Source organism: Macrobrachium nipponense, chromosome 1, assembly GCF_015104395.2.
Source record: "Macrobrachium nipponense isolate FS-2020 chromosome 1, ASM1510439v2, whole genome shotgun sequence".
Lineage (NCBI taxonomy): Eukaryota > Metazoa > Arthropoda > Malacostraca > Decapoda > Palaemonidae > Macrobrachium > Macrobrachium nipponense.
In genome coordinates, this window is record NC_087200.1 from 108,998,846 (window position 1) to 109,012,008 (window position 13,163).

Consider the following 13,163-nt stretch of genomic DNA (forward strand, 5'->3'; position numbering starts at 1 on the left):
TCATGCTTTTGTTCAGCCAGTGAGTCGATTTTAATCTCTTCTGAAGTCTTACATGTTAATGCAGATTCAAGGAGTTAGCTCTGCGTGCAGGTCAGTCTTAGTCAGTTTGACTACAAAAATGTCATCCTAATATCGACAGCTCACAAATCAGTTCGACAGTTGTAAATATCAACAAGTTTTGCATACTTTGTTTTCTTCGAAAACAAAGTTTGGTTTTATCTAACGAATGTTGCCTATGCTGGAGAACATTTGTGTTGGCTGAAACTAATTTATGAAGCTTGGCCATGACTTGAGTCTTGTTCGAATCATTGCCATGAATGTTGTTTAGTACTAGGAATTTAAGTCCACGGTAAGTGGCCGCCTTTAGGGAAAAGTAGAGGGAAACTGACCACTCACGAAAGACATAGGGGCATTTAAATGTTTTGGACACCATTTAAAGAAACAAGTGCTTTCTATTTATCGAGTATTCCCCACAAGAAAGGATTGTGTCATTTAACGGTAACAGTTTAAGAGATTTTAATCCTCTCGTCAGCTTTCCGTTTTTTTGCCTGTATTCTGTATATTTGTTTATTTTACTTGTTTTTTTAAATATCTGATTATTTTACTTTTTTTCACTTCAGCTTTGTAGCACTTAGATCGAGAGGGCTCATCTGTTCCTCTTTGCTTTTAGTTAAGCGTTCTTCTTTCTTACTGGAGCCAATGACTGCTGCATCTTTAGTTTTCCCTAACTCTTTCTGTCCCGGATCACATTCCAGGGGATTTTCCCCACAACTTGTCGACTTCACGTTCCTTGTGCTCAAATCCATCGGATGATCCTGACCTGTCGACGATGACGTTACTCGGTGACCTTTGGGATTCGGTTCTGATGCTTGGTCATCATCTTTTCCACTGCACTGGAAGCCATCGGCGTTTGAAGAAGAAGTCTCATCGACATCTAAATGGCACTGGTCATCTTTCCCCTCCAAAACGCTGGAACTAGAGGTCGTCAGGTCAGGCAGAGGATTTGGCTTAAAGACTTTTGAAGGGGGAGTGAATTCCTCCAACTGTGACAGGTGCAAATCGTGTGTGTCGTCGACATCATGTGTATGAGTCTCCCTCTGTTTCGCCTCTTCCAGCAGGGCGCTGAGATACTGCTGGCGGGAATACGCTGACAAAAGAGAAGGATAATAAGGATATAGGTACCGGTGAGCGAGAGAAGTTTGTGACATGAAGGTTGGTAACCTAGGGGCGAAGTTCGGTAGGCTGTAAAGCGTGAGAAGGTCTTTAGGGCAAAACTGCTCTGCGAAGGAGGAAAATGTCACCTGTCCCCCCAATTCGAGGGGCGAGTCTGGCTGATGAGACTCTGTGGATGAAGAGGAAGCAGATCGGAGGTTCGTAAAGTCTAGAACTGATTTAAAGCTCGATGCTGCATCATGATCTCGAGTGAATTTGAACTCTGGCCTAAATTTGTAGCCCTTAAAGTCAGAACTGAGGCTTCTAGTCTCAGGAGTTTCCGTGGGAACTGGGGCAGATACGTCAGAAGCCGTCGTGAGTACATCAGAAGTCAACGATTCGTGGCCTGCAGAGGACGATGGCGAGGAAGTGTTATTGTTATTGTTGTTCTGCATCAGATAGTGGATCTTGAACCAGTTCGAACGGCGGCCGTATCTTGACCCACTTTTGGACATACCAACAAGGAGGCACTTCCGCAAACGGCAACTCTTACACGATGTCCTCGTTTTTTTGTTGATGATGCAACGCCCGCTGTTCTTACACTCGTTCAAACTCGACATGTTGTTGTAGGTTCGCCCGAAGAAAGACTGTGGACACAGAAGCAGATCAGCAAAGACTTTTCTAAAATCATTATGGAAACATGATATCATAAGTATGAAAAAGATTCAGTAGTCATGTGAAGACAGAAAGCATATTTCCCCAAGATATTCAAACGAATCGTCCACAAAACGAGAACCCATGTCTAAATTGCTTACCTTGCAGCCTTCGCATGTGAAAGCGCCGAAGTGGAACCCGGCGGCCGGCTCCCCACATACTTTGCACATTTGGTTCATCTGGAATAATAATAATAATAATAATAATAATAATAATAATAATAATAATAATAATAATTCTAATTTTAGTTGCGCATGACCAATTACTTACTATACACCAAATGAAGTAATGCAACTGATACTTTCAGCATTTGGAATTCCAGTCATTCCGTCTAGCAGTCAATTATTTCCACCTCGCCAAATGAAGCAATGCAGCCGTTTTTGATAGATATGGTGACAATAAGGTAATTTCCCATTTCTTTCAAAGTTATTTTAGGTTAATAATAAAAAGAATACTACTATTTTCAAATAATGAAGATTTTGCCGCTTTCACTTGAATGTTTCGGTACGTAGCACGGAACTCAGTCTAAAAGTGACCTTTTATTCCGAGCACCTCTTCACCTGGTGGGGATTAAGACCCTGTTCACACACGGCGGTTGCATCCGCGCGGTTCTGTCCCCGCGGATGCCAAGTCAATGACAGAGCACAGGGGTGTCCACATGCAGCCGCGCGGAATTGTTAACCGCCGCGGCATTGCCGCTGCGGTTCGAGTTTCCCATTGCAACCGCGCGGTTCGAAATATATACACGTTTACTAGTGTCTGTTCATATGGACCGCGCGGATTTGACTGCGCCACACGTCAAAATGGAGACTTAGTTTCTGTGACACCGACACTTTTTTCTTTGATGAAGTTGAAAAACGTCCAGCCATGGGGGCCATGAGATCAGAATGATTATTACAAAATAGTCAAGGAAACATGTTGGGAGGAACTACTTGAAATTATCTGTAATTCTGATAAAAAACAAAAGAAAAAAATCGTAGTTTAAGTTATGCACATTTCTTTTTTTGAATTCCTAAATTTATACTCTTCACATTATATCAGTTTATCCTGCTGTTCAACTCTGCCATCATGAATGAAATATAATACTAATCAATCTCTTGCTGAGGTAGCGAAATATTTCCTCTCGATTAATTTCTTTGAAACAGGTTTATTAGTGATTTTGAAATAGCATATCTTCGTAACCATAGGCATCTTGTGCCCTTACAAAATTATGCAAAAGGAAACATGCTTGTATTATGTTCTCAACCAAAAGCGTGTTAACATTCATAGGTCTGTGGAATACTCTTATATATATATATAATATATATATATATATATATATATATATATATATATATATATATATATATATATAATATATATATAAAGGTTTTTTGCCACGAAGGAAAAAATGAAAAAACGAGTTAGCCGAGTACTTTCGGTCCTATTCGGACCCTTTACTGAGGTATGCCTCAGTAAAGGGTCCGAATAGGACCGAAAGTACTCGGCTAACTCGTTTTTCATTTTTTTCCTTCGTGGCAAAAAAACCTTTATTTATACATAGCATCACGTTTTATATACTTCGTGATCAAATTACTCATATATATATATATATATATATACACACACAACACACACACACACACACACATATATATATATATATATATATATATATATATATATATATATATATATATATATATATATATATATATATATATATGTATATATATCCTGACTCACATCAGGATCGAACCCGGTCTTTCAATTGAAAATCTTGGGTTCCATCCTGATGTGAGTTAGAAATTTATTTCTGTTTCACACTTGATTGTGCGTTGATTATCTCTCTCTCCTCTCCTCTCTCTCTCTCTCTCATCACTCTCTCTCTCTCGTCTCTCTCTCTTATCTCTCTCTATATATATATATATATATATATATTATATATAATAATATATATATATAATTATATATATATATTATATATACATATATATTATATAGATACTATATATTTATATAGAATTTAATTTATATATATATTATATAAATATATATTATACACACACACATATATATATATATATATATATATATATATATATATATATATATATATATATATATTATATATATACTACATATATCAAAATGATACATGTACAGAATAATTTGACGATTTACTTGCACTGAATGAGGATGAAAGTTCATCAAATAACATAATGCAGAGCGTATTAATTTATATGTAATTATGAGCACACACGTCCTCACACTCATATAATGTAAATATTGTATATTAATACATGTATATGTATATATAAATATACATATATATATATAGATTCGCGCCCGGGAGCCGACGAAATTATTATCAACTAAAAATTCTTCAGTTAACATTTATGAAAATATAATTATTCTGAGGTAGAGCGAATGAGATATTAAAGGACATTTGTAGCTTAATGCGCATATGTATATATAAGTATATATATATATATATCAATATAATATATAATATATAGAATATTATATATATATATATATAATAATATAGATATTATATAATATATTAATTTAATGTTAATATATATGTTGAATATCATTTGTATGTGATATATGCATAATATATATATATATATATATATATATATATATATATATATATATATAATATATATATATATGTGTGTGTGTGTACATGTGTATATACATATATGTTATATATACTATATACATTATATGAGTATGTGTGTGGATGTGTGTTCTCATAATTACATATAAATGAATACACTCTGCATTATGTTATTTGATGAAATATCATTTTTATTCAGTGTAAATAGATCGTCAAATTATTTTATGGTCATTCTAAAATAAATGAAGAAGGAACTGGGCTCATATTCTCTCAGTTTTGGATACAGTCTTGAACATACCATAAGCATGTTATTTCCTCCACTTCCATGATACTGAATGAACCGCGCGGAAACCGCCATAATGTGTACGGTCACCACTTTTTGAATCCTGCGCGGATTCCGCCTCCTGTGAACGGGGCTAGCAATGACCTTGTTCACACACGGCGGTTGCATCTGCGCGGTTTCGTCTGTGCGGATGGAAAGTCAATGACAGAGCCCAGGGGTGTTTACAAACCCGCGCGGATTTCTTAAACGCCTTAGATTCCGCGCGGTTGGAGTTACACGCGTTTATAAGGCCCTGTTCACACGAGGCGGTTGCATCCGCGCGGGTGTAAGTAAGGTCAATGGCCGAGAACGGGATTGTGCACACACAACCGGTCGGACTTCTTAACCGCCGCAGACTTATAATAGATAAGAAGATGAAGAATAAGGAGGAGGAAGTGTAAGAGAAAGAGGGGGAGGAGGAGGAAGAAGAGAAAACAGAGCAAAAACAATGTGTCCTCCACGCAATAAACTCGCAGTCACACCTCAGTCCAAATTTTTCATCAAGTACCTGAAATAAATTCAGTTTTAACGATGAGCGACTTGGCATCGTCGTGTGCAAATATCAATTGCACTGACTTGATTTATGTGGACTATTTCTCTGTTGTTTTGTGCTGCAAAGAGCAATGGAATGGGTTCAGCAGAGCCAGTTTTATGGAGGACAAAGGAAAGGTTTTCGGTTGAAATATTATTTTTATTAATTCTTTCAAGTCGCCCAGTTTCAGCACAAGTGCGTGTTCCGATCATTGCACTGAATCAGAAAAACTTTAATCGTCGTCATTTAAATAAACCCTCCGATTAAACAATTCTCTGATTTATCTCATTTCCCTGATTTATGTTCCAGCTACTGTGCAATAACTTTTCTTCATAAAGTTTTATTTTAAAAGGTTAACATAAAAGTAGCAAATATGCTCTGCCATTTTTTGTAATGATTTATACAATCAAACACTTTTCTTATGTTTTATCCTTTAATTAGAATTCAGTTTGTTCTTATCAAAATTATCTACAGCGCTCATCGGAAAATCCAAGAAAATTTAATGTTATCGGCGCCGACAAAAAAAAAAAAATGAAATCAAAGAAAAAATTCTGATTGATGACTGACTAACTTCCTGTTGTTCATGAAAGATAACTCGAACTCGTAAAAACAACGTATCGAGCAGTCTGAGAATTTTTATGGACTGTAAAAAATGGAAAATTCAAAACTTTTTCATTTCCTTTTGCAACGCAGTGAACCTCCAAAGATTCAAAGCGAAAGTGGGGGTTGGGGAATTTAGAGTATATAAATGTGTGTGTGTGTGTGTGTGTGTATGTGTGTGTGTGAACTAACAGGTGGTGAAGTCCTGCAGCAGGGTTAAGTTCCAACGCAAGATTCTGCGTATTACTCGTGTAAGGTCTTTAAATAAAAAAGCTTTTAAAAACACTTGAAATATGAGTAATGAACTAGGTTTTTAACGAATATGTAGGCAAAATGAAAACGATTCCGTATCCGGCTGTAAGAAATTCCCAACATTGTTCGAATCAAATGCAATAAATGAATGCACACCAAATGAGTTACCTAAACTGAAATGATGATCGTTGATTGAAAGAGATATTTGGCAATCTATCGGTGATGTGATCTTCAGTAACGTTGCTGACGAAAATAAGATTACGAAATAAAAGTGAATGGAAAATGGCATTGATCCACTGAAAAAAAATTAAGAAAATATGCAAATGTTGCAATCTGGAGAAGAAAACCCTTTACAGTCTAGCCGTATTATTCACAAGCAATTGCATTGCTGATGTCTTAAAATTGCATCTTTCAAAATGTTCTTGGCAGCAGTTATTACTGTGAATGTACCATATCTATTAAACAAGACACCCTTCAATAATGAAGACTGATCATTATCATGGAATGTTTTTCCGTTTTAAATACATTTTCTCGCTGATTTCAACATTCAGCCCCAGTTTTTCAAGATAGTTTTCTAGTCCATTTTGTTGGTTTCATGTTCCGTGAAGATGGACCAACGACAATTTTACTTTGGGTATAAAGTATAGTGTTTCGATGTAGTAAACTATGTTTTATAGCAAATTCTTCTGTGCCTACTATGCGGGAAACTGAGTGATTTGCGCACAAGTTTACTTGAAGGTAGACCGGAATGAAAAAGGTTTTGGAGTAGTGCATGTGTGAACAGAGAAAGGCAGAGACTGGTGTCCTTTTCTCTGCATGGAGGTGTGGAATGCTTGTAGGTCTAAGAGTGTCTCTATAAGACTGGTTTGCTGAATTTTCTACAATACTTTCAGTAGGTCATGAAAGTGAGCTTGGATGTTTGTGTGTGTGCGTGTGTGCGCCCCAGAAAGAGAGGAGTAGAGAAGAGGAGAGAAGGGGAGAGAGACGGAAGACGAGCGAGAGAGAGAGAGAGAGAGAGAGAGAGAGAGAGAGAGAGAGAAGGGGGTTGGGGAGAGACACTATTGCAAGAATGCCTCTGGCGGGTCCTTTCTCATGTTCTGCTCACAATGACCGGTTACTCATAAACGATACTAGCACTAAGTTTTGCTAAATAAATCCACCCAAAAGACCAAAGGGAGAACTAATGGGAACAGAATCTGTAGAAATGAGACTAAACTGAATTTCGTCAACTTACAGTTCCTTGACACATTGTGCTCGTAGGAATCTGAAAAATAAAACATGTGAATTACTGAAAATGTTAACTTTTATCAATATTATAATTAATATTCTATCAAAATAACTATTATTATTTTATCAATATTATTATTTTTATTTTATCAATATTATTATTATTATTTTATCAATTTTATTATTAATATTCTATCAAAATAACTATTATTATTTTATCAATATTATTATTAATATTGCTATAAGAATAGTCACTAATGACTGCCAAGTAGATAAGGAATTTGAGTCTATTTTTCCATAGCTTATTTGACTTTGTTTTCGTAGGATATTTTGACATTAACACTGAATAGAGCATCCATGCATCATACGCACGTAAATCTAGACAGATATATTCTTTAACATCTGTAAAATGAATCGTTATTGCCCTGGTTCCCATAATGCCTGCAATTGATTTCAGAACAGCATTCACGCGGTAGTTTTCAAAGATTTCAAAAAAGGCGAAGATAGTTATGCAGAATTATCAACATATACATATATTAATATATATATATATATATATATATATATATAATATATATATATATATATATATATAATTTACTATATATATATATATATATATAATAAAATATTGTTCGACCAATCTTGTTAACAACGTAGGCTGGAAAGGGGGTGGAATCCAAATATTGTAATAATTCTTTGTAAACTTTCATGATTAATGAAGATTATTATTCTTATATTAGAATAACTTAATTTTAATGCTACAGCGAATAGAATAAACAGTTTTCTTGAAAATAAATACCACGTAGATTTAGTATTTAAAAGTCACACCCGCGTGAAGACGTTGACGAAGACAATTCTAAGGGAATATCACATAATCTTTCATTTACTGAGCAGGTTACATCTCTCCACCACCTTAGCTGTATTGAATGAAGTTAGAGAACAGCCAGCGTAGCATTCCATGTTTATAAGCCAGATTTCCGAGACAATATGTCTCATCTTCAAGGCAAACCAATACAAAAATCATAGATTAAGATCAGACTGTAAAATCATAAGCGAAGGCTAAAATCACTAAAAGCATATAAGATTTAACTCCCAAAAATAAAGTGCTACAAGTGAAAATTACCACTTTTAAAGAAGTGACTTCAACTCTGAATATTTCTCATGCTTTGACGGTTTTCTTCAATGTTAAGTTATAATTATTTTAACCTTTCAAATTATTTTACTAACATAACTCGGTGTTTATTTTATTGATTTACAGCCCTGATGATAAAGCACTCTCGAAAATTTGTCCGGTAAATAAAGAATGCTAAGCTGACTGTTCTCTGTTCTATTATATATATATATATATTATATATATATATATATATATATATATATATATATATATATATATATATATATATATAAATATATGAATGCTTATTTTTCACTCCGGTTTTCACATAACCTGCGGTCACTGCAAAACTGAAAGCGTAGTGGTCGTGAAATTAGTATTAATATTTATAAAAGAAATGATACAGTATAACCATAAAAAGGGGTTATTCGGGCTTACACTTGCTAACTTTTATCATTTCGGCCAGCTCTTATTTTATTCAGTGTAATTGTGGTTGTAAGGAAGTCTTATTAGGATTATATAACTCAGTGTTTTTTTTATTGTAAAAGTTATCTGATAACATTAGAGTGGTCACTCCCGTCAATCAGTCGATTCGAGGTGTCAGAAAATTAGGGGAGTGTGTCATCTTCATTTTCTTGGAATCTGTATATTTTATAACTTCATTGGAAAAGGGCTGATAAACTGTAACTCCGAAAAAAATCATTCTAACTCAGAATTCGTCCACCTGACCCCAAACTCTTCATCCTCTATTCCTCTTCAGAATTCAAATAAATCTCTAATACAATAGTACCTGGAAAATAATGATGAGTAGCTTAATACACACACGTGTGCGTGTGTGTGTGTGTGTTTGAAAAGTAGCTTAAAACACATTACACATACACATATATGTGTGTGTGTGTTTAATGTGTTTCAAGCTACTCTTCATTATTTGCCGGGATATATATAATATATATATATATATAAATATATATATATATATATATATATTATATATATATATATATATATACACGATTTATATATATATATATATATTATATAAGTATATATTATTATATTAATATATAATATGTATGTATGTATATATATAATGAGAATACAGTTGAAGATGGGCTAGAATTGAATTTTCCGTAGTAGGAGTGTATGAGAAATACACAGAATTCAGAATTTTTTTATGGACAGAAGGAAAGATGAATGAAAGAAGGGAATGGGAGGATATTGAAATTATTGTAATTAGAAAAAGGTTCTTTTGAGAAAGGATGGCAGTCTCATTTGAGAACTACTTTTACGTAGCCTTTGCAATTTCTCTTGTCACTCTCTTTCCTCCTTATGCTAACATCTGCTAAAAGTCGGCCGATGTTCATGACATCGATAAGAGGAAAGGCAGGAGTGCGGGATTCAATTGTGGTTTTGATTCGTGCGCCTCTGACGGAAGTGAAACGCGGGATGTGTTTGGAGAAACAAAATTACGGTGAAGAAAATTAATTGCACAAAGGTTAGCGAGTAAACGGAACTTGAACTAAAATGTGTCAATGGAATGATATTATCTCCAGATTTGTTGACTGCAAAGGATAGACGAAATGCAACGCTGAATGAAACGAGTATAACAGAGGTTCATCTATTTTACTAAGGGTTGTGGAAGTAACAGCTGAGGATGTGAGGAGTGCAATTCAGACTTCGGCAAAAAAAGAGATTTGGCAGGAGCTGATGGGAATACAAGTGAGTTGCCGCCAAGACGTAGTGATTGATAGCAGAGTTGGCGACCAGGGGATGTAGCTGGGTATCCGTAGGGAAGGTTCCGGAGGGACAGTGGAGAGAAACGGGTGTTCCCCTTGGTCATGGAAAATAATTATGTATGAGAGATGTGACTGAAAAGAATGTGGATGCATGGCATTCTTCGTCATAGCGGGAAAGATACATAATAGGGTTGGATTCAGAAACTAAGACATGATAGGAGTACGAGGTTGAGTCTGATGCTGACATTGACGAAAGAGATGGTCTGGATCAAGTGTTTATTAGAAAACAGTTGTTTGAGAGACTTGAAATCAACAAGAAAAAAGATGTTTGTGATGTACACCGCTCTATAGTACATTTTTCGACATGATACTTAAAGATACATTATAGAGATGCGGAAGATATTTGATCCAATGGTATGGTCGTTAGTGTCGTGACATGCCACGAGTTCGCGCCTCCCCCGAGGCAATGAAAAAATCACTGGTTCTGTATCATGATCAGTTACTGCCGCAGCGTGGGGTCTGTTGTGGGAGGGTGAAACCAACATTCCTCAGAAGCTTGAATTTCAAGTTGATCGTCACTGCGTGCTTGTTCCATGTGAATAGGTTTCGTCTATCGAAATGATAATGAATGATAATGATATGGAAGTTTAAGGAAGGGGAGTGGAGGGAATGTGCTGGCTCGAAGGTGTTATATTCAGGAAGTTCGAGAGGGCCGCAAAATAGGGGTGAATGGCGTAGTGTGTATTAGAGAAGTGATCAGTGAAGTCCTGGCGGGCTTTTGTGTAGGTATGTGATGCAACTTCAGTTGTGCTACATCATTCTTGATTCACCACCTCAGTGATAAATGCGGCAGTAGCCCTTGTCTTACATTACTTCCAGGACACGCCTGATATTATGATATATATATATATATATATGATATATATATATATATATATACACACACACATATATATATAATATACACATATATATACATATATATATATATATATATATATATATATATATATATATATATATACATATATATCTATCTATATATATATATATATATATATATATATATATATATATTTATATATATATATTACGTTATCCGTTCTTGATCCGCTGGTGAATGTCAACCATTCATTGGACTAATCTGATTGCGTCAACCAACGACAACCTTGTTGCGTTGTTCTATTAAGTAGTCATGTTTTGTTTGGTCATGAGCAGTCATGAGCATGGCTCCTGTGACACTCATGAGAGCAGATTAACGTTTGAAAATGAGCTTAATCCATCATTGGAATATAATTTTTTGGCATTTGTGTCTAGCAAAAAACAAAAAAAACGTAAATAAATAAAAAAAAAACTCGTGATTCGTGGGGATTTTATTTTATATTCGTAGCCTCCTTTTTCACGACTAATCCAGTAACTTGGCTGATTGTGAAAATATGACTAGCGAAATATCTTGAATCATGATCATAATAGAAATAATTGATAGCTTCAAAACTTAGCCATGACGATCATCTTTGGACCTTTTGCGGGGTAGATGTAAATAATGCAAACTGATCTCGCCAATTACTTCGAAGGTTATAAAGAGGATGTGGGACATCAGGTCCTGTATAGTAAATGTGTCCTTTTGTTATGCATTTTTATGACAGCCGAGACATAGCATAATGGTATGCAAAGGATCTCTTCATTTTTGGCAATAAAGTTAAACAAAGAAGAGAACATTTGAACGTGAGAATTCATAATGTCGCATTTTATTATTGTTCCAGTTTCAGTTACACACAACTATAAATACTATAACTCTCTCTCTCTCTCTCTCTCTCTCTCTCTCTCTCTCTCTCTCTCAAAAATATGAAATATTGCTGGCAAACATTTTGTCTGACCATATTTTAAAAACTATAATTTAACTTGACGGCCGCACTGTGATGTTACACAAAACATGTTTGCTTGCCTCTCCACCTTCTTCAACAACCAGTGTCGCAGAAAACGTTTTCATCCCTAGATTCCCTTTTAGTCGAGGAGTCCAAACATATTCTTTTGTAAACAGAAATAATGATTCCTCGACTCTGTGTACTGAACGGGCAATCACGAGATCGTTCTCTCTCAAATGATCCAGACCCAGTGGTAGGAGCGTATTCATTTCCATGTAAGCTATCTCCTTATTCAGATGAAACTGCAGTTTCATTCATATTTCCTAATCGCTCTCCAACTGTTCTTTATCTTGCTTTTGATGCCAATGAACGATGGCTTTCATTACAAAAGTGGCATTCGTCTCTGCGCTCTCCATGAACTCCGGCCGATGGTTAGCATTTTGCCAAAGATTGTTGGGACAGTGAGTGATCCATCAAGTTGTCTGACCTCTACATTAACGTGGAATCAAACCAATTTTCCATTGAGACTACTTCGTACCGTCGGAAGTGAGGAATATTGAACAGTTAAAGAAACCTTTAGAGGCGTCAAAAGGTAAAAAATAAAAAAAAAATAAAAAAAAAAAAAAAAAACGTCTCTCGCAAAAATTTGAATCTGACTGAATGCAAATAATGACAGCGGAAAGTAGAAAACAAGACTACCAAGATAGATGTCATTATTCACGTCAATCTCATTGATATCATGATCAAATTTTGTTTTCGTAACATTTGATAACTCAATATCCGGATGAACATTAAACAACCGCACATAATTTACCTCTGTTTAGCGACGTCTTGGCTGATATCAGCATAATGTCAGTATCAATTACATCCATTCCATAACGCCCAGGAGTTAAAAAAAAAGTTTAGTCAATGAATTGAGCCAGTCATTCTTGTAGTGCTATGACTGATGACTGGCAAATTCTTTGCACAACACTGCTATCATATGTAATTCTTCATCTTCAGTCGTTTATTTTATTTATTTATTTTTTTTTTTGTAGT

General features: G+C 35.1%; 1 protein-coding gene across 1 annotated transcript in view; it reads right to left on the reverse strand.

The window, feature by feature from the left end:
* Positions 1 to 2,053, reverse strand: part of LOC135220266 (zygotic gap protein knirps-like) — a 2,527-nt gene extending 474 nt beyond the window's left edge. Inside the window, exons 1-2 of the mRNA XM_064257530.1 lie at positions 1,968 to 2,053; positions 1 to 1,799 (exon numbers count right to left, since the gene is read on the reverse strand). The exon at positions 1 to 1,799 is cut by the window's left edge and continues 474 nt beyond it. Of these exons, the coding sequence (XP_064113600.1) occupies positions 612 to 1,799; positions 1,968 to 2,045 (1,266 nt within the window). The 5' untranslated portion in view covers positions 2,046 to 2,053 and the 3' untranslated portion in view covers positions 1 to 611. The remainder of the gene's footprint in view (positions 1,800 to 1,967) is intronic.
* Between the last annotated feature and the right edge of the window lie 11,110 nt (positions 2,054 to 13,163).